General features: G+C 42.7%; 3 protein-coding genes across 3 annotated transcripts in view; all 3 read right to left on the reverse strand.

Annotated features, from left to right (window-relative positions):
* Window positions 1–443: 443 nt before the first annotated feature.
* Window positions 444–9,041, reverse strand: ralbp1 (ralA binding protein 1). Its single transcript, XM_079285297.1, has 10 exons — window positions 8,999–9,041; window positions 6,947–7,249; window positions 5,173–5,610; window positions 4,706–5,055; window positions 4,130–4,291; window positions 3,170–3,301; window positions 2,832–2,942; window positions 2,570–2,691; window positions 2,338–2,458; window positions 444–2,230 (listed from the first exon to the last, which is right to left on the reverse strand). The coding sequence occupies exons 2-10, from the start codon at window positions 7,194–7,196 to the stop codon at window positions 1,931–1,933; spliced, it is 1,986 nt and encodes a 661-aa protein (XP_079141423.1). The 5' UTR covers window positions 7,197–7,249; window positions 8,999–9,041; the 3' UTR covers window positions 444–1,930.
* A 778-nt stretch (window positions 9,042–9,819) lies between these two features.
* twsg1a (twisted gastrulation BMP signaling modulator 1a) lies at window positions 9,820–23,191 on the reverse strand. The gene is made up of 5 exons (XM_079284999.1): window positions 23,016–23,191; window positions 21,983–22,135; window positions 15,145–15,244; window positions 11,389–11,649; window positions 9,820–10,415 (listed from the first exon to the last, which is right to left on the reverse strand). The coding sequence occupies exons 2-5, from the start codon at window positions 22,100–22,102 to the stop codon at window positions 10,234–10,236; spliced, it is 663 nt and encodes a 220-aa protein (XP_079141125.1). The 5' UTR covers window positions 22,103–22,135; window positions 23,016–23,191; the 3' UTR covers window positions 9,820–10,233.
* A 1,748-nt stretch (window positions 23,192–24,939) lies between these two features.
* ankrd12 (ankyrin repeat domain 12) overlaps window positions 24,940–27,844 on the reverse strand; it is a 31,046-nt gene continuing 28,141 nt past the window's right edge. The window contains exons 9-12 of the mRNA XM_079284655.1: window positions 27,726–27,824; window positions 27,486–27,629; window positions 27,279–27,374; window positions 24,940–26,208 (exon numbers count right to left, since the gene is read on the reverse strand). Coding sequence (XP_079140781.1) covers window positions 26,023–26,208; window positions 27,279–27,374; window positions 27,486–27,629; window positions 27,726–27,824 — 525 coding nt within the window. The 3' untranslated portion in view covers window positions 24,940–26,022. The remainder of the gene's footprint in view (window positions 26,209–27,278; window positions 27,375–27,485; window positions 27,630–27,725; window positions 27,825–27,844) is intronic.

Raw genomic sequence — 27,844 nt, forward strand, 5'->3', positions numbered from 1 at the left:
GTAGTTTAATAATGGAGAAATTAAATACAAAAAACTCCAAACTAAGTTCATCCCAAAACAGTCAGAAAATTCAAGTTTCACTTTTATTTTGAAACCATTTCTGCTTGTTTCCAGTCTTTTCCTGGCTGTTTATAGCTACTTGACGATGCTACTTTCCAGGTCGGAAACCAGTTAAAGCAATGACAAAACAGTCGAGTGGGTGAATTCTCTTTTATACCCAGGCCTTGAGTCTAAGTAAAAACTCAACAATGAAATGCTTCACTTCCTCAAACTGGATGCAAATGATTTATCTACAAACGCATTATGTGGGGAGAGGGGAAAGTACTCATAAATTGTAACAGAAAATAGGAAGCACTAAATCTGGACTACACTTCCAGTAGATATCGTTGAGTAAAAAAGGCAGCCTGTGTGTCAGAGAAAGAGACAAAGATGTAGATAAATTATTCGGATCGACACTTTATTCTTCACAGCATTATTCTGACTGCAACAATAAGCTACAAAAGCTTGGAACGATATGAAAATAACCTCATGAGAAGCTTCTGAGCCCAATCTAGCGTTTATCTGTTTCAGTCACAGGATTATGAACACGTTGAATCATGAGTCCAGGTGAGATTGCTTTGATTATCCCGCGACCAAAGCAGGGGCAGTCCCACTAGCGTACTACATACAGGTCATTAATAACAATAATAATAAAGGAACATGTGACAAAACATAAAAGCTGAGAATACAGTATATTTTCAATTTTACAATGATGTACACAATCGGTAAGTAAGTGCAGGCCATGCCTTTGCTTTAAATATCACGGAACGATGACACTACTTTGTCACGGATCAGCTGTGAAATGGAATGATTGACTTTTAATCTTGAGGGTTTTTTATTATTTTTTTTTACTCACTTCCAACTGATGCCATGAACAATAACTCCACATATCAAGAACCTAACCCTTAAAAAAAAAAAACACGCTCAAATACACAACAAAACTAAATAGGCCTCCTGCGTGTCTCCGCACACATATTTTGGCGACAGTAATCATCACTACAAGATGTGAATCCATCATAAAAACTGGAGAAATATAATTTTACACATTTTCCTTGTTTGTGCAAGAGAGGCAGAGAGAGAAAGAGAGAAGACGATTGCACTACAGAGCAAAGAGTGACGTAACAGCCTCCAGCTGTGTGTCTACACGTGATGAATATACCTTTGATGCGTGGTGGTTTTGCTGTTCACATTTTCATCTACTGGTCAGTTAGCGCGGTACAACGCCACTGTGTTTATGTGCATCTGCTGTTCAAAGAAAAAGAAAGAGCACCTACAATATATTTATACATATATATTTATATATGACTAAAAAAGATGTAACTTAAAAATCAACGTATTTCTTGAATAGTCATCCGTATTCTTCAGAATACCACTTAAATATATAATATATAGATAGACCAATCGTAAGCTTTTGTATTCGTGGTTCTCTGGGGAAACATCTCCGGTTATGGCACAGTGGTCTCTATCCTAACGCGTCCAATTAGCATCTGGGTGAGAAACAGGGACTGAGATTATTTATGGTCAATGTTCATCTGTTTTAAACCTTACCAGCAAAAAATAAAACTTTGTCATATACTAGGAAGGTGCCTGACTTTTACTCTATTCCTTCCCCTTACTTGCTTCATGAATCCCTTCATTTCTCCTTCCTTCATACAGGCTTGGCACTGTGGATTTGATAATACGACCCCCCTCGTCTCTCACAGTGGCAGCCAGTTGTCCGCTACAGCAGCTACTCTATTTCTATTGTTTGTGTTGCGTGGAAGAATGGCCGCCAGCTGTCACCTGGTGCACACGATGACTAAATGAACCCATGGATCCAGCAAAGTGAAGTTTCCAGTGGATCACGAGAGACACTGAAGGACAACAGCGGGCACAGAGCCAGCCGAACATCTCACATGTTGGTGTCCCTCCTGTCTTTGTTCGGTGAGGGCTTTGAAGGATCCTTAGCAGCCTTGCCATTGGACGAAGCAGCGGAATCGGCATCAACGGAGCGTTTGGTTTGCTCCTCGGCGCGGGGCTCGGGGCTCGGCTGCACAGGCGGGGCCTGCTCGGCCGGCAGCGGTGGCGGCGGCGGCGGGACGGTCAGCTCCTGCTGCAGTTTGTGGCTCTGCAGGAGGCGGAGCTGGACACGGAGCTCCAAGATGGCTTCCTGCTCCTCGTGAATGGCCTGGTTCAGATGGGTGTTTTTGTTCTACGTGGCAATAAAAAACACAGACGTTGTTTGAGAAACCGGCGAAAAAATCAAATTTAAAAAATACCGGACTAGAACAGCCAGTATGTGTTGAATATTTTGCTCACCTCCAGTTCCTCGTTTTGCTTCTGCAGGTCTTCCAGAATCATCTGCAGCTCTTCCTCATCTTCACTCTCACTTTCGCTGTCTGATGAATATTCCTCCGTCTCACTGCGACCCTGCTGACGACTGAGGAGCACAACGTTGGGATACAGTCGAGACCTTTAGCGCATGTACCGACAGGTAATGCATCATATTACAACATGTTTAGCACCTGAACTGGTTTCAGTCTTATCTCACCTCTGGATGTCTGCGATCTCCGCTCGCAGTCTCTCGATTTCTTCCTTCTCGGTGGCAATCTGTCTCCGGAGCACCTGCTCTAGAGAGATCAGCTCCTCCTGCTCTGTTAGGATCTCATTTTCCTGATTCGTGAAACACAAGATTATTCCATCATGGAGGATTTTAACACAACTTTAGGTTTTCAGACACATATCTTGTGGTATTTTGTCGGTCCGAACACATTCTTTATTAACTTGTATTTTTGTGTGTTTGATGGACTCACCTGAGCTAAGAGGAGGTTGATGACTTCCTCTTCATTCTCGGTCATTTCCTCTTTCGAAACATCTTCCTTTGAGAGGCTTGCAATCTCCTGGGCTATCTTACTCTCACACTCCTGAAAGGACAAAGGAGGCGAGATGAAGAAATAAAAGCACAAATGGTCATTTTTGAGGCCGTAGTTTGAGGTATTGTTTTACTCGACTGTATTATATGTTCATCATAACCACCATGTTTATGTACATTAGTGCTGTCGTTGAACAGCTTGCAATAAGTTGGTTTGATTGTTTGTTCCTTCATTTAAAAAAAAAAAAACAGACATACATGTATCCAGACACAACTCACCTGGCGTTTGGCCTCCCTCAGTTTGCGTTTCAGAGCAGTCAAGATCCTCTGAACCTCCCAGAGACGCTCCTCCTTAGATAAGTCCTTCACCCCGGCCTGCAGGTCCCTGTGCAGGCAGTTCAGCAGGAACTCCTAAAACACAACCACAGCTTTACTACAGGCAAACTACTTCAACTAATTAAAACGAGGGCAACAGTCAAACACGTTTTAATCACAGCAGTCGTTGACAAAGTACAATTTTGAACGATAATCATCAATTTATCGTGAAAGAAAGTTATTTAAACATTTTAGAGAACTTAAAAATCTATAATCCCCAATTAGGTCATTTCCAGTGTCTTACTTAAAGTCCTTGAGCAAGAAATGGATTAGGGCGGCAACTATTGATTACTTTCATTATCCACTGATTTTGTCGATAAAATGTCTGAAAAAAGTTAAATAAAATAGTCATACGTTATGAGAGCTCAAAGTGATGTCTTCAAATAGCTTGTTTAGTCCGACAATACTTTAACACAAAAATGTTTAATTCAACAAAATCTGCCGTTCTTGCCTTTTTTGTTTGATGAATGACCTAAACTCTGATAAACATATTGTTATTTAAAGGAATCAAATTTGAGGACCCTCTCATATCTGTCTGTTCAATATGTACTCCAGCTACGAGACAGTTAGCTTAGCTTCGTACAAACACTGGAAACACCTAGTGAGGCTCCGTCCAAAGGTAAACACCTCTAAACCGTATTAATTCATGTGTTATTATATTTGGTCCTGGTTTGTTTAAGCCATACAAACGCCACAGTGTACAAACGTCAAGTTCCAGTTTTACGGACAGTTATGTGCTGGAGGACTGTTTCCTATTTTGCCTCGGACTCCAGTTTCGTATCAACCAGACGGATGAGAGAGTGTTATATCTCTCTGCAGGATATTTATATACTTAAGAATTGGCTTCAGCGGGACTGAACCCACCTGTCGTCGGATCTCCTCTTTGACGCTCTCTTGGGTCTCAGGCAGCGCCGGCATGGTGGCCATGTTGGACCAGCGGAGCGGCCGCACCACCGGCTTCAGGACTACGTCTCCAAACAGCTCCCTCACGTGTGTGAAGAACATGTAAAGAACACGGTTCCCAATCTGAACGGAAGGTAAACAAACAAACCAGTGAACACAAAGCAAAACACAAAGTGCATGTAGTCTTATAGTCTCTTAGCATGTGTGTTGGACTGTACTCTGAAACCCAATTGTCTCTGTGCCACCTTCTCCACAACACAAACATATTTACTTTGCCGAATTAAACTCTGGAGTGTTGATTCAAAGCGGTTGTGGCTCCTGCTGCTGTTGGTTCAGAATAAGTGGAACAGCCAAAGAGACGTCCCCTATGGGAGTAAGTTAGATTCACTAAACTAGGCCAGGGTTTTACACAAAACTGACTGACCCAATAAAAACGTGGTTGGTCTGTTGCTGAGGGGAGGTTTCTTATGTTTGAGGTACGCTTGAGCCTGAGCTCAAGACATTTATCTCTGCGACATCTAAACATTCCTCTCTGACCTGTATGGTCGGGTTGAGGACGATGGAGATATTCTGAATATTCATCTTGGTGTCCGCCTCCCTGGCGATGACGTGGTCCATGTGCGTGACGAGCCAGGAGAGAAGAAGCCGGCTCTCCGGCGACACCTCGGCCAGCAGCCTCTGGAACTCGGCCATCTTCTCGGCCTCCACCTGCCGACCGCAGGCGTCCTCGAAGCGCTGGGCCAGATCTCGGCCCAACACGTTCTCGGGCAGCTCGCGTAGGTATTGCTTCAGGAGGCTGGCCACCGTGTGGGGGTCATACTCCTCCAGGCAGGGGCACTCCTCGCGGTCATAAGCCGCTTTCAATTCATCCACTTTGGACTTCATACCTGAGAGGGAAAGCAGACGACGTGAGTATCAATCAGCCTTAAACATCTTGAGATACAGTCACATACTAGTTATATCTTTTCCTCAAGATGATGGAAAACAGCTCAAAGTTTCGGTACCTGAGACCCGGTAGATGCCTTCACACTTCATGCCATAACTTTCAATGTAGTCCATGCATTCTCTGAAGACAGCTGGCAGCTGGATACCGTCGTACAGAGCTGTCCTCTTGACAGCTTCAGTCAGAGGGGCTCCAAAGATGGGCCTGAAGGTGGGGATCTCCACCGGGACCGGCTCGGCCTCTGTCGCGGGTTTCTTCTTCTTCTTCTTCTCCTTCCATTGTTTAACCACGTCTGCAGCAGTCAGGTCCTTGGATTTTTTATCCTTGGCCTTGTCCTCCTTGGGGCCCTTCTCCTTCTCCTTCACCTTGAAGTCCTTCTCCTTCTTCTTGGAGAAGCTGGGCTTCTTGAACACATGGATTCCCTTGGAGCGCTTCATCTTGGACGGGCTCTCTGCTTCGTCCGCTGAACTGTCCTCCTGGAAGGCGGCGTAGCCTTCCGCTGTGAAAGTAACGAAAGAGATGAGAACTGAGGGGAGAAACACCCCCGTTTTCTTATCCTCCTCCTACGTCAGAACCGTGATAGCGGTGAAACAGGAAGAGAGATGTGCGAGAGAGAGACGATAGCAAAGGAGGGGGAGATGGGGGCTTAGAAAAGAGGTCAGCCACAGATTTAGCATCGCTCCCACAGCACCTTACGCCTCTCCTCTCTAGAACAGTTTAAGTATTTCTCCTCGGAGCAAATAGCTACACCACAGTGCCAAAGACAGTTAGGGGCCTCTTTGTCTCGAATTATCTTTACGCTGGGTTTTCCGGAGAACAAGCGCTGCCTGGGACACACCTTCACTGGGCTATCTGGGTGTGCTCTGAACCGTCCATCTCTTCCTACCCTGGTGGTGTGGAGGCTGAATACAGACATGGAAAAATCCTGATACAAAGAGCACAATGAGCCAGAAAACCACTCGGTGAAAAATATTCTCAGTAAAGGAACATTTCTCACTGCTACAGGCAGCGCCAGCCAACAGGATGGAAACGTGGGAAGCTCTCTCTCAACTCGACAGCTCATGCTGGGGTGATCGTTCAGCATCATTACGATGGTATTCAGTCCTCAAGTGCTCTACAGCTGAAGGTACGTGACCTGAAGTACATGACCTGTATGTTTGTTTCTTATTGTTAAAATATCCCATGATACACAGTTGTCCTGCGTAGCACAGTAAACTACTACAACACAATTTAAAAAAACACATCAATGAACACTGGACAGACTTAGCTCATGTGTTGGCTTTGATAAAGCTTCTTAGCAAAAACACTTCCTTAAGATGCTGCCCAAATACTCAATTAGTACTCGTCTAATCGTATACTGACCAAGTATACTGTTTGCATGCAAGGCTGCCAAAAATGCAACATCATAAGAGATATTACATCATAATTAAGTTGTTAATACAGGATATTATCATGTGAAAATGCAGCAGAAACGATCATTTAGTGGTGAGCACTTTGCCAAGAATACAAACATATATATAATATATATTTCCATGGGATTATTCAGAAAATTGTTGCCATTTTCAACATTGCCTATATATTCAACACCTTAAAGTATTCTCATTATTTTGAATATTGTTTTGTTGTACTCCTAAACATGTAGCAGACATATTAGGATTAGTCTGACAAAGATTTATAGAACTCAATGATACATTTCCAGAGCTTTCAGCCAATTCTCGTAGCTTTGACAACATCTGGAAAATGGCTCAAAGATCCTCAAAATGTTCAGTGAGTGACCCTGAGCTCTTACAAACTATTTTTAAAGTAAAAAAAATCACTACAGGGTAGTTTCTTACTCCTTTTCTCCTTCTTCTTGAACTTGTTCTTCTTCTTGCCGTGCTCTTTGTCGTCGTCTGAGACGTAGGCGTCAGGTGTCTCGTGGTGATGGCCGTCATGAGGCGGCGATGGCTCGCCGGTGCGGTACAATCCGGGGAACTTGGTGGGACTGATCTCCTCAGAGCTGGGGGTGCGGGCCACGCCCCCTGGGTGTTCAGCCCGACGCTGCTCTGCAGGGCTGCTGCTGGGGGGCAGGAAGCACTCGGTCATGACTGCTCTGGCCTTATCACTCCTCCCACTCACACATCACCTCTCCATCACACCTGCAGGGGGAAGAAATACAAGATGACAACAGGACAACCCTGCATTCAACTTCACAGATTATCTCAAGTTTTGTAAAGTCAGCAGACAGATGCTTTAATTATTCCTGCTGCTTGTTATCTACGTTATTCACTTCTTAGTTGTGTGACAGATGGGGGCCAGGCCTGTCAGTTTTTCATGGATTTGAATTGTATTTTTGTGTTGACTTTTTGATTATATTTGAACAAGGAAATATAAATATAAACTGCACTTGAAAAAAGCTGCTTTACAATCAATGTTAGGAATTACTAAAGGATTTGTGTCTCATTCCATTTAATGCTTTTAACCTATTTAGAGACGTCTGCGATTGCTTTTGATGCAGCTTAAATACTGTATATGCTACAATCATCTTTTTTGCAATGTATGTTTTCTCTCTATACATTTTTCCCGCTGTGCTCAGATGGGCATTCCTGCAAAATTAGTTCATCAAATTCAATAAATCATTGTCTCAGCAGTATGTGCACCAAAAAAATCAAAAGTCATAGTTCTGCTAAAAAGGACATTTTCAACACAAAGTTAGAAACCATGTTAGGCCAAGAGCAGAACACAGTATAAATATGAATTATTACTTCCTCAGACAAGCTGTGATAGCGTATGTAAAATAAGTATTTTTCCATTTCGACTAAAAACAGATCTATTTATCTGTAAACCAAACTAAAGCATGTTGTACTCATAAAGTTAGAATCACAATAACACTGTAGCTCTTCCCTGCTTCTTCCTCTTCCCTTTCCTGAATATTGTAATGACTGTACAAACAGAACTGTAACAGTAGTGTCCACCCACCAGATGGGGCTCTGCTACATGGACAATCACCTCTTGCATTTCCTACTTAGAATTTAGCCAATTCTGACATCAACAGTCAGCTAAATCAAAACTCCACGTCCACTTCATCATGTTTAGAAACGGTGCTTTATCAGAAACACAGTTATATTTGTTCAGCCGAACGTTTATACAGTTATTTGAAACAGTATGACAGTCTGCAGTTTATTTTAGATTAAAGGACTAAAGGAAACACTTGTACGAGTGTTAGGAAGTAGACGAATTACGTAATAACGACACGGGTGCGTTTGGGAGCTTCAAAGTACCCAACGAATCACTGTAAGAGGCTTCTAACACTGACAGCAGGCTGAAGAGCTCCTGTTACATATTTATACTAGAAACAACTTAAATGTATGTCAAGTGTTTAGTATGGTGCATCCAAGAAAGTATGCTGGACTGCCACGAAGAAAAATGTGTTACTTATTGAAGACAACAGCAATACGTACACTAACACTGTCTTAATTGAACTGTAAATACTGCCTGTCTGTCTTAATCTTCCTTCGCTGAGTGCAGATTATACTATGTTCTTGCCCTGTCTTGTTCTCCAGAGAAAGGTTAATCAAACACACAACTAGTCACACAACAACTTGATATTAGAATACTCCTCATAGTTTCTCCAGTAATGAATTAAAGCACGTTTACATTAAAAGAAACAGTGATAAAGTAGCAGCTCTCCTCAGAATGGAGGGGCCCATATGCTAACGGTAGTTCCGCTAGCTGCCAACCTGCTAAGCTAGCTGAGTAGCCTAACCGTCACGATTAAAGCCGTTGTTTCGTCCAGATAGACCCAACATTATATAAACAGATAACGTTAGCTACATGCAATGGAGTATATTTTGTAGACGCTGCACTGTCATTGAACACGCAAAACACAAAAGACAAAAAAACTTTACCAAGAACTATCCCGTTCGATCAATTTCGGAGTGGAGCTTCCGGTTGTCTGTATACTAAATAAACCTATCTGCGCTTGCGCGGCAGCCCAGTTGTATGGTGGGAAATGTAGTTTGAAGGCGAATCTATAAATCACTTGGCTCTCCCACCGCAAATGTATAGTCTATGTAGGTTTCTTGGCCCAGAATGATCTGGATTTAATGTAGAATGTTTAGGCTGTGGTCTCATTCTGACCTTAACCACAAGTTTGCTGTAATACAAGCATGTGTACACGATAAACTGTCAAACAATGTGTTGAAAAGCATGTACATTTAGTGAAACCATTTGCTATGCTGAATCATGTGGACTTTGCCAAATGCTGCGGTTGCACTAAGAAGACTCGTGGTCATCCTGACACATGAAACACATTAGGCCTCTGATCTTTGTTGGCACCATCTGCTCCAAATCCACAGCTGCAATTGCGAAATGAGGTCGTGATTCAATATCGTAAAAAAGAAAAAGAAAAGACAAACAAGGTCTCATTGTGCATCCGGACATTAGTCAGTGCAAACTGCTGTTGCATGCCAATTGGGAACAGAATCAGTGATAGGGCACCCTGCTGCCCTTTTGAAAACGCACTGGCATTACAAAGAGCACTTGTGTGTGGCGGTGAGAGATTGGCATCGGTAAATGTTCCCTTTCCCCTCCGCTCGCATGAGACGGTCATTGAGCAGTGGAACACCTGTGGAACAGAAGGGTATAACAACAACTTTGTTTCCCCAGGAAATTATGTGTTTCCTGACTTGGGCAACACTAGGCTAAGATTAGAGCAGGAGACGCGCAGCAGGGAGAACAAACATTTACTATTCCACTCATGCACTTTTTTACACATCATTTTAAGAAAACTATTTAGAGAAAGAAAACACACATTTTAAGATCAGACACCTTTCTGTGAGACAACACAGTCCTTGTCACCAAACTTTTCTTTATTTGGCATGCGACTGGGATTTAGCAGACCATAATTGTAAAAATACGTTATTCATATACACCTCTAGTAAAAAACACTATTGAAAACATATCTAAAAATATACAGTGAAACATAACAGCAGAATAAAAACAATTAGCTGGAGTAGGAGGAGGGGTGTAGGGGGTATTTTACAAGGGAACCGAGGAATGCTAACACATAACAGTCATAGTTTCCTCTGCCCTCAGTCCTCTGGTATGGCCCAGACATTTGGTACCAATATGTGCCCGCACTTCAGAAGAGACAGTTCATGCACTTCACAGCCTTGCTGCCGTAGTCTACACACTCGGGTCCGATGCACTGGCAGCAGGCGTTGTGAAACCAGCGGTACTTGGATCCTCCCATTGACTCACAGTATAGTTTACACTGACGGATAGACACGCAGTCGTCAAAGTAGACCACCGTGCACATGTTTTCTGAAATAAAAATGTTTTCAAAAGAAAGGGGGGAAAAAACAAAAAAACGTGAGTCACAAACCCAGTAAAACGTGGTTTATAAAAACAAGCAGCATTTTAAAGTAAGTACCTTTAACCATCAATGTTCCTAATTTAAGTTCAGGGGGGAAATTAATTTGCTGCACCTAAGTATGACCATATGTGTTGTGAGCTTAATGAGTTCGCTGCTCGGCTCTGTGGGAACACTCCCATTATGAGTGTGTCTTTACAGCAAATAGTACTGGCTCACAGGCAGACAGCCAAAGCACCCACAAATGAAAGAAAAAATACATAAAAATGGCACAGGAATAACACTTTTAACACAGTTACAATTACCTAAACTAGAGGTCTTTTGGCAGTCATGTCCCCCTGAATTAATGAAAACCTGACCCAACTAAAACCAGTCTCAGTGCAAGACTTTGTAGTCTGCTTCAGCTCTGAGCAGGGCCTACTTTTATTACCACTCTTAGTGCGTGGGCATGAATGCAAATAAAAGATTTAACTGGACATGACAGGACTAGAAAAGTATGTAACAGCAATGTGCATGTGAGTAAAGCTGACTTTTTCATCATGTAGTGTAACTTATTTCAAAACTTCATGAGTCATAATAGATGCACGGTCTCTATTGGAGCTTCAAACCAGTCCAGCTAATATAACTCCTTTATTGGGTAGTTGTCGGGTAGTTAAATCCATAACAATGCTTTATATTTAATAAGCTCATCATATGTTTTATATGTCAAAAACACAATCAGCAAAGTAATTGTAAAAGGTATAAAAAAAGAATTAAATGGAAATACAATCTATCCAAGTACCTCAAAATAATATTTACGGTAAGTAATGGACATCCACACCTTTTCGTTCTTATTTTACACTGTAAAACTTCAACATTTGGATTAATATGAATAAAACATAGATTCCCGCGAGCTAAAATAATCCTTCGCAGCTCAAGCGTTACCTTGTGTGTCGTAGCTGGCGTGGATGCTGTTGCTCGGCAAGGAGACGTTCTGAGGCTGGCTGTCGAGCGACTCCAAGAAGGACACCAGGTTCTCGTGATGGGAGAGCTCCTCGGCGACGGGGAAGGACACCACCATCATGTTGATCGGTGCGTCGCCCTCTGTGAGGGCGCGGAACAGCGAGGGGATGGGACGGTGCAGCTCCTCCACGGTGCTCTTTGACGTGGCCGGAGTGTCGCTGTAGTTCTTGGGGTTACACATCCCTGCCGTGAAAAGACGGATGAAGACATTAGAGGTCAGTTCGTGGAAATTACAAAACTGTTTTGTCTCTATTCAGGTGAATGGAATAGTTTGCGGTGGTCACGGCATCTTTTTATTCATTACCAGAGATATTGTCCCTGTTACTCTGATTTAATCCAGGCCTCCAGTTGATTACTCACATGAAGACAATTCTTTTTTTGTATTACAAGTTTTCTGAAATTGTATTTCTAAATATGCAAATTCAGAACTATCTAATGGTAACTTTTGGTGAATTTAGGAGAAATCTACAGACACAAATAGACAAAGCAGTAAAATAAGCGCCTAAATGTGTATTTTGGATGTTTTCTTTCCACTCGTCTGAAAGAAGGCTGACTTTGTTCATACACTGTATATTCTAAATGTTGCTTCAAAGCCTTCTCTACACTGCCAGGTATGCAATTCTAGTGGAGGACACGGAATTTTAGTTCAATATTACCAAAATATGTGACGATTAAACTAATGTCGAGTTTAGTTTTTTTTAAATCAGCCTTTAAAAACCCGACATGTTTATTTATGCGTGTCAATGTCGAACGTAAACGCTTCTTCATGTCATCATACTCCTTAACTTCACAGATGTATTAGCACTGAGGACATGACCTCATGACCTCAGTGCTAATACAGCCATGACTCTGGTGGAGACAGAAATCTTAGGAGGAGGAGAACCAAAACTATCTCCATGTCTAGATTCCACAAAGGCTTTTGCTTGTGTTTTGTGATTTGGGTGAGCTGACCCGTGAAGCGTATAGGCATAGTTTCATGGTTAAATGGTTTCACACATGAGTTCAACTCACAGTTTTGTAAAACCACACAGCTGTCAAGAGTGTCTTGTCTCAATTAAGATCCTTTTAACACTTCATTTAATTTCCAAATACAGTAGTAATCATTTGACAAAGTCCCCACATCCTCTGATATGATCTTCCTAAGCCTTCAAATGAGTCAAAGTGAATTACAGCTAATGGGTAAATCATTTAATGGGGAACCGAGTTTGACAGTAGAATTGGATTACAAACCGATGCTAAAAGCAGAGCCAGAACAGCTGTTTTAGATAAAGCTTACACATGGGTCCTCCCTTCATGTCCTCACTCCCTCCTCCTCCCTTTCCCCTAAAATACAAACTGTCCTCTCCCCGCCGCTCCTCGACTGGGCTGCTCTAACCACTCGCAGATACACACTTCAAAGTGTTTGGCACAGATAACATGTTTAGAGTGGAAACTTACTAAAAGTGGTCAGTGCTGTGAGGAAAAAATAAAAGCGTATCAATGAGAAATGTATTCTAGCTTAAAGCTACAGGCTGTCTTCAGTGTGCAGAAGGCCTGTTCAGTAAAGACAACTCCACCGCCGTAACGTCTGTGCAGCAGCAAGTTCAGCGCTCAGTCAGATCTTTGTATTTGTGTTCCACATGAAAGAGTTTTAATAAAACCTCCTTGTCAGCACGTACAGTAATATCTGTCCGTCAAAGCTGATCTGAGAGCCTGCTGGTTTACAGGGGCCAGAGAGGTAGACCACCCTACCAGAGTCAGACGTTGACAGGTAGTTGGCCTACTGGCTACGGGTCCAGGGTCCCCACACACCGAAGCTACGCCCGGAGCTGCCAGCAGCTCCTCAAAGGACGCTGATTGGTCCGTGCTCTGGCTTACCGAACGCAAACGCATTACTCGAGCCTGACAAAGATGGACTTGGTTTGATTTGTGAGCCGCATCCCGCTGTCATGCACAGCAACCATGGAACCTCTGTATGAAACAGGCCTGCTTTAAAGTAAATCAAACCACTGCAAAGAGATGCAAAGGACTACAAAAGGAAATGTAAAATAAATGACCAGAAAGATGCACAAAACAACGTGCAAAATGACCACAGAGACACAAAACAAGACACGAAATGTCTTGTAGATAAAAAATGACTAAAAGGAAAACAAAATGACAACAGAGATAAAAAAACAAATTATAAAGAGAAACAAAATGACTAAAAAGAGACGCAGAACAACCACGTAGAGATTCAAAACGACCACAAAGAGACACAAAACAAGCCTTTCTGTGTCTCTTGTTCCAAGAAAGCTTGTGTTGGGGGCCTTGTCCATGTCTGTGTCCGAGAACCAAGTCTTTAAATTTGAGTCCGACACAGTCTGCCCCCCCCCCCCCTCCTCCTCCTATCCACAAGTGTCCCGCCCCTGCTGGTTTTGAAGCAGGTTACAGATGAAGAGAGGAGTTAACAAGCTGAATGTTTTCTTCTTCCACAAATCCGGTTGTTTTGGATTTCGCAGGGATTTATACCCCCACCGCACATTGTCGCCGGGAGGCTGAAAGTCAAAGTTCATTTGAGCGGGTCGACCTCCTCGCCCCCCCCCCCCCCCCGCCCCCCCCCCCCTCTCTCTTCCGGCTTCTCCATCTTTTGATCTTCTGGAGGACCTCGAGACGTCCTGTCCACATGTGTAGGTGCTACTTAGCAGTGACAATGCTCCTTTAATTTCCTACGCTCTCGCGAGCGGTGGTCCTTCTCCGGCTCTGCTTTGCATTAACATCCACGTTGTCACCTCTCAGAGGCACCTTCGGTATCTGGCTTCACTCTCCTCACACTCTTCTCGTATCGCAGCAGCAACACTCTGAACAAACCGCTTCCTTTCTAAACCAGCGCGCTTCTCAACTGTTCAGTGCATTTCAGCCACGAGCTCATTTTTCACCGGCTTTTTGCCGGGAGAAAGTGCTCGACGACAGGGTGACTGAGACGAGTGTCACATGTGAGATTAGTGCCAGAATCATTTTAAATATGTTGCAATCACGGTCTGATCAACTATGGGTTCATAGCTTACTGTATTATCACTTTCTGGTAACTGGATATAACTTCTTATTCTCACGTTTCACACTACACACTTGCTTGCTTGTTTAAACCTAAACCAGCTTAACGGCCGAGGTGGGGGCCTAAGCTCGTGAACTTTTAAAATGTATTTAAATAGAAAACCTTGAACATGAAAATAGCATCCTAAAACTCTAACAAGTTATTATTTTATGAACTCAGACTGCAATTTATAAAGAAATATTTGAGTCCTTGTCAGCAGCTACTATCTTAATGGGAGATATGATGGAAAAAGAAAGTCTTGATCTGGCCTCAGCGGCAGATGAACACAGCAGCAGCAGCACCAGATGATAAAACCCGACATGAAGGATGAACGGAGGGAACTAAATCTGAAGTCAGAGTTTCGCGCATTACCTGCAATTAAAATTCTATTTCGCTCCTGCGGTTTGACGTTAAATTGTGCCTCAACCTTCCAAAAACAAACCCGACAGATGAGTCATTGATGCGTCATTGATGCATCTCAAATGCACATCTTTGCTGGCACTGAGCTCTCAACAGTCGTCACGGAGCGTGGGCTATACAAAGAAAAGTCCAAAATGAAATGCTGACTTAACTTTGCCGCTGTCAGCTCTAAAAAAAGTGTTGCTTATAAATGGAGACGCAGAACTCACCCACGCAGTCGCAGCACTCCTCCCAAAGGTTCCCCAGACACAACATGCACTCTTTACAGCAGGAACAGTTCCCATCAGACGGGCGACACTGGCACAGCTCCTGCAGGACACACACAGTAATCAGTAACATGTAAAACAGAAGCAAAGACCGTCACGGATCCGTCACACTTCCAATATGATACCGTTTGGTAGCCTGATAGTTTGACTGAATTGCCGTTTTGTTTCACTTTTGAATTGCTGATAAAACCAAGATTTGGGCAGAAATTGAGAAAGTGTGGAAGAAAGATGATAATATGGAGCTGAGGAGCAGATAGTGGACATGCTACACGGCTACATGAGGCTTTCAAGGCTCTTAATTAGGGTTAACATCTGTGTTGCGTTGACATTGGCTTCACTCCATCATTGTTTGGTGATCCCACTGCTGCACTGTATGTTTTAAGATAACAGAAATGATTGAAAATCAACCATTTTTGTCTTTTAAATGTTCTCTGAGACACCAAACAGAAGTAATGTACCATTTACTGTAGCGTGCTGAAACACCATCAGCTAAAAATCATGTTAAGCAGCCATTTAAAAAAAAACAAAAATTAGGAAAAGTATCAATGAAATAAAACTATTTAATGTGTTTTTGATCTGCAGGGAACACCTGAACCAAGCAGCAACAAGGTGCAACCTCCACACTTTGTTAAAATTCAAAGACAATGGTATAGTATTTGTTGATTTCTATTTTATTTTTGAAAAGTTGAGCTTTATTATTGTCCATTTAATTGTAATCAGTCTGAGATGCCAATCCTTTATTGCCTTTCACTAAATTATGTTTCAAAAGGCTGTCGTGAGAACATTTTTTCCTCCCGAGCTAATCGGTGTAAGTTGAAGAAAATGCAACCGTCCATCACACGTCACAGTTAAATCAAGAATACTTTCCATGATCAAAGGTCTGATCGGTGCAGTAGCAGCAGACGGAACACAACATGTAGACGCAGTCCTGTACAAACAGGAGCCGCACCATTAAAACACACAGAGCAACAGCTGCAGGTTTCTTTCGTGTCGTACAGTAACTATTACTGCACGACATGTGGCATGTGTGGTATCTATAGAAGTATGTAACATCGTAATAACTGTGGGGGGGAATAAACCGCCGCTGTATTTCAATTCAGGAACACAGCGGGTTCTGGCACGTCCAACTTCACAGGATTCAAAAGCTTTTCTTGAATGTTTTTTTACCCGCTCAGCATCTGACAAGTACAAATGAAGGTACTTGTGCTTTACTTGAGTGTTTCTATTTCAAGCTACTCTACACTTCTAATCCATCTTGTACTTTTTACTCCACTACATTTGTCTGATAGCTACAGTTACCTTTCAGATCAAGATTTAAACATAAAATATACAGTTTATACAGTCGTTAAAATCTAACAATTTAAATGGAGCCATTTTGCATAATGAGTACAACTGCTGCTAATACTTTAACTTGTAACAGAGTGTTTTTACTCTTTACTTCTTCCACTACTGCTGACTGAGTTTTCATTTCAGGGCTGTCTTTAAGTCTTTAACTCTTTAGGGACAAGTTCAAGAGGAGTCTTCATGACAAAAACACAAGTTCAAAAGCAGGTCAAGTCTTCAGCGAATCAAGTGTCAGAGGACGTAAAGTCATGAGTCATAAAGACATCAAGTTATTTGCTGAGATCTTGTGAATGTGGTGAGTCTGAAAAGTCCTCCAGGGTGTCGGACATGTTTTAAACAAACCAACAGGTTAACAAAACTTACTTTAAGAGAAAACAAAGACAGACAAACTCTCCGCTGTAGACACCCATCACAGGCTACAGAAGACAGAAGACAGTCCTGGTTCAATTTTGACTCACAGGACGAACTGTACTTTCTCATGCAGTTTTCAAAATCGAGTGGTTTGGATGATCAAGCCTTAATGTTTGATCCCCTTACTGCTCTTTGCTTAAATGCACCCGTGAAACCAGAACTCAGTGACTACAATGGTATTCTTTATGTCAGGGATGAACCGACCGAAAACATACTGACCGTATTCAACGGATATGGTAAATTCAGTGTTCATCAGTTTCATGTTACCTTACTGAAAAATGAATCCAATAAGGCTCATGCAGTGTGGAAGAGGACGTCGATCAGCTCTTGATATCGACAAATGCCCCGAGTTTAAATTGATTTGATCAATTTAACAGCGACACTATCAAAACCAAAACCATATCAATAAAAACAGAATATGAAAATGCCATTCAAGACATTCAAATAAAATAAACTTGTCTGATTGTAATTTTGAATACAAATAATTAGTTTCTAAACATACATTCATTATCCTGTCATGAAAGTATCACACAGATAACAAAAGTAAAATCAAACTTAATAGAATAATAAATAATAAACTCCAATTAACCTGTCAGCCAAACAAACAGTGAAACTAAAACAAGGATAAAAAGCTCCCACAAACTGCTGGTTTACAGCTTTGTTATTAAATGTGTGCATGTAACAAGCATGTTTATCCGGTTTAAGTAATATTTTTTCCAATTTCTTACGCACAGATTTTTTCATTTTTGGTAATATGCTTCATGCAGAGGGGGCAAAAACGCTCTTGCAGAGAACTTCTCTTGTTGCTTTTTATAGATGGACGGTAATATTATTACAAGAGCTTCTGCAAACATCCAATAACATGCAACCTCTGCTGATCCTATAAGTCTTCTACAAACACTTCAATAGCTTCATTCCTCAACGTCAGTTTGTCTCGGGGGATGCAGAGACAGTGAAGGAAACCAAACTCAAAACGTGTAGGTGGGCTTGAAAAGTGGGTCTTTCTCCCCCCCTGTGTTCTCTCCCGACACAGAACAGGGAGCACATTCCTCCAAGTCAAGGTCACCGCGATGAGGGAGGTGGGGAGGGGGGAGGAACTGAGGGAGACGAAAACACCTGGAGAACAGAACATGGCTGCTCCCCTCACCCCCAAACAGCACACTTCCCCCTCCTTCCCTCGCTTTCTCCCTTGTTTTTTCTCCGTTCAGCCTTTTTCCCTCCCCCCTCATGCCCCCCCCCCCCCCTCCCCTCTTTCTTCCCTTTTGCTTTCTTTTCTATTTTTCTTCTCCCCCTTTTATATCTTCGCAGAAGCCATGTCCTACACAGCAACAGTCCCGGCAACGATAAAAGACTCTCCGATGACTCACCGAGTGAGGGATTGCAAAACCACACACGGCTCACTTAATCACCAGCCTCTCAATCCCCAAACCTCTGATCAAGAGCTGATCCCGTGAGTAATTATGACTCTCAAAAGGTGGAATTATATATGTATGTCAAAAAAAAGAAGAAGAAAAAAGAAACCGCTGCTTGATGTATTATTCATTATTAAGTCAGATACAAGCTCTTACCGTAATGCCTAGTATACACACATATCACAACACAATGTGGGGGCTCGTTGGACAGTCTTTTTCAAAGCGGAGGCTGACATCTAGGTCACGGTTTCCGAACACAACGCGTATGGAACTGCTTCTTGCATCACTTTCTCTCCCTGTTCCCCTCACACATCTGCCTGGCGTACAGCGAACGAGCGAACTCTGGCAGATAGAGCGCGAACAATTGTTCAGACATCCTACGAACAGAAACGTCGAGAGGACATCAGAACGCCCGCAACTATTTTCACCAGTAAAAAATAGGTCAGATGTGGAGCAATCACACGGAAATTAGAGAAAATAAAGCCCAAACTTTGAGGCATATAGTATTCTCATCCAAAGACGGTGAACGTGGAGACCATTTTGTGTGATTTTGTCAAAACAAGCAAAACATGGCAAACATTCTCTGGTTCCAGCTGCACAAATGTAAGCATTTGCTTTGTTTTTCTTTGTCTTACATGAAAGTAAATTGAATTGAGTTTTGGGCCGTCGGTTGGACAAAAGAATTCGAAGACGTCACCTCGGGTTGTATAAACTTTGTGACGGATGTGTTCAAACACCACGACGACATTTAACAGATTCAGCAATCGCAAAACTACGACGGACAACTTCCTCGCTGAACTGGATGAGGTTATCTCAACGACTTTAAGAGCTCCTACTCGGCTTCCCTCGAGCGGGAGCTGCTGTAATCAGTCAGAACTCAGCTGCAGCGAGACAAAAGGCGACTCTGGAGAGAAAGTGAACATGCGCTGCCTCGTCCTGCCGAGTGACCGCTGCTTTGTGTTAACTTTGAAATCTGCTGCCCCACCCTGCTGAGCAGCCCGGCCTGGACAGAGTCGGCTTGTGAATCTCTGCACCAAACTGTATATTTCCCTCAGCCAGCCTCCCCCAACAGACACTGACACACACACACACACACACACACACCTCCTCCTGACCCTGGCCTCCCCTCCCTCCCTCCTCTCAGGTTCTCCCACCCTCAGGGGCTTTGGGGGAATTCAGACAAATGACTTGAGATGGCAGCAGAGCGTAAGAGCGAGCGCCGGACGGCAGATCCCACTAATCACAAGCAACATGGAGCTTCTAGAGAGGGGGCGAGAGGCAGGAAGGGTTTCTCCTTCACGGCACACGCACCATCGCTCTCGCCTCTGACAGCCAGCAAGTCGGTGTCGGCGGGGTCGCGGAAGCTACAGAGCTACGGATGATTCATCAGGCGAAAATAAGCCACCTGGAAGTAAAGACGAACAAGCAGCCACCACAAACGTTCTGCTGATCACAGGAGCTTTAAATTGTACAGCAGGAGGAGCAGAAGCTGCTGGTTTTGGGTAGCACTGAGTTTGCAGACGGGAATCTGTAAAACGGACCACGAGACACTTTATTTCCTGTGAAGATTGACTTTATTTGTGGACTGGAAATTCTGTCTGGTTAGAAACTTTAAATTTGCAGTACAGGCCAGTGGGCATCATTGACATGTGAGTGCTGCTGGAACCAACAATTGATTCATTAGGTGATGGGGGAAATGTGTAATGTGTATTAATAAGACAAATGTAATCACATTTCTGGTTCCAGCTTTTCAAATGTCAGAATTTGTTGATTTAGATTTTTTAAATCACTAAAACAAGCTAATCAATGGACTGTGGGGAATTTCAACAGGCATTATTTCAGTGGACGACAATCACTTCAGATTGTATTGGCGGTCAAAATCATCTTTTAAAGCAAGAACGTTTTACGTTTTTAACTTTGTCACAGAGACTCAAGTTGCCTAAAATAAAAAGCGAGAGATACTAAAATTGCGCTATTGTGTTCTGAAGTTGCATCTTGAATTAATTCACAGATTTCTATGGTTGCTGTTGTGTTCAGATGCATATATTTGTTGTTCTGCATATTTTTGTCGTGTTGTTAATGGCTGCTGCAAGGCAAGTTTCCCTTGAAGCAACATACAAATCAACTCACAGACATGTTGGCATTTTGCTTGATAATGGATTTAAGCAATAAATTGCAGATACATTTTCTTTAGATTGGGAGGTCTTGGTGGCGTCGTGGTAAAAATGCACATCAAAAAAGTATCCAAAACAAATATGATAAATTCATTCACCGATTGTTTTAGCTGTAATTTAAAAAAGTCAACTTCCTGTGCCATGGATCTGGTCTACCTCAACTAAATAAAAACACAAAGAAAACCCTGTAGTTCACTCACACTGTCACTGAGGTCAAACAGGTGAAATGGCCACTGACGTTAAATACAGTACTTTAAAGATGTTAATGGAAGAGGCAGGTCCACTAAACACACAGCAGGTCAAACACACACACACACACACACACACGAGGACAGAGGACAAGCAGCAGCTGAAATTTAACGAGACAGGAAGGCGCGAAGACGGGCCGACACTTCTCGCCATGTTTTCCCCCTCAAAAATAACAAGAACGCGTGACAGACTTTGCGTAACGTAGCGGTGTACCAACCCTCTGCCCCTCGCTGCGCTGCAGACGGGAGGGAAAAAGTGACACAAAGGAAGTGATGCTAGAAAGTCAACAAGAGTCAGAGGAGTTCACGTGAAAATAAAAAAGGAAACCGCACATAAATCAAAGGAGAAGTATTTCCCCGAGACTGACTTGCAGAAGTTGTACAAGTATCGAGAGCAGGTGTGCACGAAGCTGGACATTGAGATCACATCTCTGCTCCTCTGCTCGCTCTGGGAAAAACCTTCCCTCCAGACTTCACTCAGCTTATCGAAGGAATGTATTTGAATTCTTCACAACAGATTCCATCTTTGTTCTCCCATCCAGAGATCCATCTCCGTCAGGACAGATTGTAACTGAACTTTGGCTACGGCTGGGTATTGTTTTGTATGTGAAGTATTTGCACAAAACTGATGTTACAACAGAGGAGACGTACTTTCTTGTGTAGTTTTGAGTCTGTCCTGCCAGTTTAATGCTCATTTAAATTGAATAAAAAGAGGGTTTTGAGTCTTAACTTGAACTCAACTCTGGCTGCAGGCGTCCTTTACTTTGTGTTCTGATCAAGAAGAAAAAGAACAATCTCGGTTTACACAAAAACAGCTGTGACACTGTTGGATGAAAAAGCTTGAATTTGGCTGCACTCATGTAGAAAGTTCCCACTTTAATCTACAGAAAAAAGATCAGCACTCAGATCAGATTATCTGTCTTCAACCACAAAGCTGGTTTGTTTCAGCAGTGATGTAGAGAATAAAAAATTCAAAGTCTGTGTACAATTTTTAAAGAAATCATGTGGGATCTTTGAAGATGCAAACCACATATTTGCATGTAGTTTCATGTTGGATTTATGTCCTTTTTCATACTTTAAATTTGGATTATAAGAATGGAGTTGTGTTTGTTGCTGTTGAGCGGCTGTTGAGAATCCAACGCTCTCAGTGAAAGTGTGTTTACAGAGAGTGAAAACGTTGACGTCCTTTTACCTGGATGAGACACTTGCTGACGTCGCTCGCACAGAGGGCTTTGTTGCAGCCGGAGGTCAGGGACAGTCCCGATAGGAGGAAGAGGAGAGCGGCGGGGAGGATCAGCTGACCAGGCCTCATCCTGACAGCTCACCAGCACGGCACTGGAAACACCTACATCAACACGAGACACGGGACAGGACCTCAGGGACCAGCACAAATAAACAAAAGTCCATCACGGACATTCCACAGGAGGAAAAAGTGAAACGCTGCAGTTGGTGCATAATAGATAAGCAGACATGAAAAATGACAAAAGGGGTGCATGATGCTAAAACGACACTTTTTAGATTTGTTTTAGCCCAATACAGATCTCAAAAGGTAAATCAGTTTCTTCTTTTAATCCATTGACTCCTGGGCCGATTTTAAACAACAACACTGAATCGTGTTTTTATACCTCCATACACACTGTGATGTGTAACATCTTAATTTCAATGCTAAAAAGGGCAACAAAGTGCAGCAAAAAAATACATATACACACACATACATATATATATATATATAGAGTATATATATATATAAAAATATATATATATAAATATCGAAATCACAGCTTTGTGGTGCATAAGAAGCACACATGACATGTAAACATCACATTTCTGAGGGCCCTGCGTCCCATTTCATTCAAAGGCAGAACTCACTCGCGTTACTGTGGGATAACAACACACACATCTGGCAACATCAGCTTCCTTTCACCTATTTTTTCCAAAGTGCAGCGCGTGAACACGCCGTCTCAACCCTCTGCTTTTAAACACCTTCGCCACTTTGCTTACACATCGTTCCACTTGACGTGACGGAGAGAAAACATGTGAGAAACATGAGTCCCCTCAGTCGCCAACGCGTTGCTTCACCTTTTTTTTGTGGGGGGGGGGGGGGGGGGGGGGCTCACATCGCTAACACCGAAACTTTGTTTCACTCGCGCGCAGCCACGAGAGAGAGAGAGAGAGTCGAGCGCAGGAAAACAGCGACATAATAAAGAGAGGAGTTTCAAACTCACCACAACGCCGTTAACGAGTCCGAGACGGTTCTTTTTTCGGAGGGAGAATGGCTGTTTCCTCTTTGAACTTCTCCAGGATGGTGTTGCCTCTGCCGCCGCTCAAGTGTCCACTGTGTCCAGAGGGCGTCAGTCTCTCCGCAGCAGAAAGCGACAGGCAGTCGGGCGCCTTAAAGGCACACACTCCATTTTCTATCCAACGTCTGAGGAGGAGAGCGCCGGGCCCCAGGTCACACACACACACACACACATACACACACACACACACACACACACACACACACACACACACACACACACACACACACACACACACACACACACGCAAACACCGGGGTCTCTGCAGTATAACGGACATGCATAAGCCGACTCACCGCACCATGATACATTTACATGTGCGCCACTGTGGAGTTGTGTGCGCCAAAGTATTGTGCGTAAAAACGTCTCCGTTTATCTCCTTTTGGCCCCAAACTCTGGCCATTGCCCGCCTGCTTAGGTGGGCTCTGTTTCAGCCTCTTTTACATAAGCAGTTCTTTCCCAAGCCACCCCCCACCCCATTAAACAGTCCCTTTGTCTGCTGTCTTATCAGCGGCCTTGTGAGTGCGCTCATTAGGTGAGAAAAGGGCGATTCGGAAGCTGTGAAGTGGTGTGAAGTGGTGCTGAGGCGCGTCCTCCCCCCCTTGAGCTCATTTGTAGCGGACTATGCCGCGGGGAGAAACTTTCTCTCTGATGCTTCCACGTCCTGCAGGAAGGCCAGCGAGGAATCCAAGAAGAGATGTCCGATTCAGGAGAGACTTATTTCGGAAAAGTAAATGTAAGCCAAGGCAACAAAAAAAAGAAGTTATAATCTTTAAACACGGTAAAGATTATTCTTGTATCTCATAAGAAAAATTGTTTTTGAGTTTGAATTATGAAGTTACGTTGGTATTGTTGTACCAGGTGGAGGTTATACTTTTTAAAATACACTCAGTCAGTTAATAACACACGGTTTATAATGGAGTCAATTCAAACTTCGTCGTTCTTGCTTTGTCTTATTCTGGGGGAAGTTTCTCATATTAAGTCTAGCCTTGTTGATGCAAACGGGAGTAAAAGAAGGTAAACATGCTGTTTTGTCTGAGAGTGAGGTGATAAATATGCTTCTGCTGCAGTTTGTTGAGGCCAATGAACTACAAAGCAGATGTTTGATACCTGAAACGTTGCATTAGCGCCTGCAGATTAAATGAATATCCAACAACGTGCAGTACATAGTATACGTTTGTGTACTAAGCAATTTGTGTCTCATAAGGTGAAAGAAGTTTCAAGTTATTTTACATCAGTAAAAGTAACGATACAGTTGTATGACACTCAATGTTACAAATCTGCATGAAAAATATTTTACTTAAGAGTACATAAATTTGCAAGCAGCCAAATGTGAAAGTACACAATGTAAAGCTTCAGCGGTGAGATTTATCATTTAGAACTGATGCAATAATATGTAAGCAGCTTTTTAATATTGTTAAAGTCACAGACTATGAATGACAGATAACTTGATATTTAAGGAGGTGGACAACAATCTGATCAGTATTTGTCACAGCAAGCTCAATGAACTGACTGCATGATCCGCGTTGTGTACAGCGACATCTACTGGCCGAGGAGAACACCGCCGCAAGAGAAGAACTAAAGATGGATTTGAAATGTTAAAATATGTCTAAACAATGTCTTGTTGGGCAGCCAGGTATGATTATATGAATCAACAATTCATCTTTCAATTGAAAAACCCTAAATCCTGAATTCTGAGAAGCTGAAACCAGTTGTGCCTTGTAGCACGATAAACAACTAAAACACTGATAATCAATAATAAAAACTTACTGATTCATCCATCAATTGTTATAATTAATAACTATAATTTCTTGTGCAACCTTAACATGAATGACACCATAACAAACACTTAATTTCACAACAAATAAAATTTATTCAATTATATATTACAAATATGTACATGTCATGTAACAAGTAAATATTAAAATAGACATTTTTTAGAACCATCGTTCAAAAAGGCATTATGTTGAAAAAATAGGTTTTGTTGTGATCTCACATTGAAACTGTAAAAGTATGTTTTTTCCCCCCTTGGAAGCCACAAGACTTTAATGTGCTCGAGACACAATGGGCAACACATGAGGAGTGAGGCCCGCAGAGGGACAGCACACAATGGCGCAAAAGAAGAAGAAGAAAAAAAAGCGAAGCTGGAGCATGTCAGTAAACCTCACAATTAAGTACACAGTACAGCTTTTTGGGGAAAAAAGTACAAACAACGCAACGCATGCACAGCATTTAATTGCCAAAGTCAAAAAACACCAGCTGTGGCGTGGAACTCCGGGTGAGGAAGGAAGAAACGGTAAAAACAAAAAACACAAGAGAAGCAAACACATGCTTAAGATTTTAAGCCAACAACAAGAACATCACAGACGAAGAGGACGCGTGATATAAAAACCAACTTTGGTCCATTAAAACATGAGACAGAACAAGTTTACAATCAAAATATCTATTATTTTTTGTTTTTACAAGTTTAAAACAATAATTACATGGCTATTTACAAATGCACAATTGTTTTATGTATAAAATAAGTTAAAAAATTAAGAGCACAGTCTGTACACAATGTATGAACACTCACTTTGAAAACAATTGAACTCTCAGCTGTGTGTCGATGAGGAGCAGGTGGTTGTCGTCCACACTGCCGTCCCGCCCCAGCTTTTGGTCTCTGCTCCCTGGGCTTCATCTGTGGCCTGGACCCCTCGTTCTCCACGAGGAACAGTCGGCCTTCGTTCCCCGTCCTTGTGGTGGGCGCGCCGGTCTGGACTGCAAGTTCGCTGGAGTCAAATCGTCTCTTTTCTGAATGCTTTTCTTCTTTTTTTTTTACTTCAGCCACATTCTAAGTGCTTCACATTTTCATTTCCTTGTCTTCGAATGTGCGAGCTGCCTCTCGTGTCCGTGATACGCCGGACGCCGTGGCAAAGCGCGTCTGTCCAAGAGCTCATATCGGGGTGAGATCGAAGTCGTCGTTGACCTCCACCAGTGGGATGTAGAACTCTGGAATCTCGAAGATGCTGGTGGACTTGTAGGTGGCCAGGTCCAGCTCCTGCAGCTTGAGCTGCCACTCCAGACGCTGCACGGCGTTCAGGGCCGCCGCCTCGTGCTGCTGCCTCATCAGAAGACACGTCTGTGGAGGGAAAAGGTACATTTATTATTTCATCCAACCAGATGTTCCTTGTTGCGATCGAGAACGTCTATGTTTTTTGTGACAAATGCAAACATTTACAAAAGCAACCAAAGCTAGCAGGCATAAGGAGAGCACAATGTTTTGTCACAATCCTCCATCCTGCTGTTGGACTCAAAGATGCTGCAGTATAACATTCCCTGTTAGCGTTTCCTGTTGAGCAACAGTGGAGAGATGGTAACAAAACCGTAATGTGATAAAATCAAAGAAACGTAGCAGGATAACTCGATAAACTTTGCCATCCAGAGTGTTTACATTTTAAGAAGGGAGGGAATCAAACTGAACTCTTTCAGGAGCTCAGTTTACGGGCAAAGAAAAACATCGACCGCACAATTGTTTGTTCAGGTAATGTTTTCAGCTATAGACTGCCGCCAGCCCCGACTTCAAACTTTATCCATTATTTTGGGGGTTTCCTGATGTCGAGTTCATTCGCTGAGGAGTCTGGCCTTCTTGCCAGGATTCCTCTCCGATTGAAGGATGATTCCTTTTACCAGTAACACCAAGCTGATTGCTGCTAGAATCATTTATTTGTTCTGTATTAAAACATTTTGTTTTGCTCAGTTCACAGAAAGAAGTTATGAAGAGGTGCTGCCTGTCTGGCTGTGTGACACCACAGGCGGAAAGAAACGTTCAGCCAGTTAACAGACCATTAAACATCCACGTAAACAGCGCACCTTGAATAAGAACCGAGGTGCAAGGCCAAAAGCTAAACCGATCCATCGTGAACAGTATGATGTGTACTTACACTGCAATATTTCTTGGATCCTCTTAGATTACCATAAATCTAGCCACGAGGATGCAGCCTCAGGAAGAATCAAACCGGGTGTTTTTAAGGGCTAAAAAGCTAAAATAAACTGCAACTTTGCAGAGGAAAAAAAACAAGAGAAACATCTAGAAACATTTTTGGTATTATTTAATAAACATCAAAGATCACTCCTTACTCTGTGGCGAGTCTTAGGGATTGTTAAACGGAGGTGGGCAGTGAAGACAGACAACAGTCACAGCGATCTCACCTTCAGTTTGTCAAACTTGTCATCGACATCTTGTAACCAGGACATGAACTGCCTGGCGTTGAATCGGTCTCTGACTGACGTTTTGCCGTCGTCATTCTGTGAACCAAATGCACAACAACTTATCAAACATGCAGTATTTCTGCTTACCATCATCATCAAGTACAGACTGAAAACAAAACACGGGGCTGGTGATCTGATGCCTCTCACCTGGACGTCTTGAGGCATGTTGTACACTTCAGCATCCAATAAAACTGTACAGGCACTGAACGGCAGCGTCTGATTGGCTAGTGTTCTTGCTGCCCGGTAATGGACGCGCAAGACTTCCTGTTCATTTGAAACTATCAGTTTTTCCTGAAGAGAGAAAAACAAGTCAAATGAATACAGTAAATCCAACATTACATGCGGTATTAAAAATGTATAGCATGTAACTCGACCTCCACTACGTACCCTTTCAATGCTGTGTTGTAGTCGTAGCTTCATGCGGACCACCTCTTGTTGTTTGAACATCTCTTTCAGCTGCTCAGGTAATGATGGAGGAGGAGTTATCTGCTCAAACACAGAGGGAA

This window comes from Melanostigma gelatinosum, assembly GCF_949748355.1.
Source record: "Melanostigma gelatinosum genome assembly, chromosome: 15".
Taxonomy (NCBI): Eukaryota; Metazoa; Chordata; class Actinopteri; order Perciformes; family Zoarcidae; genus Melanostigma; species Melanostigma gelatinosum.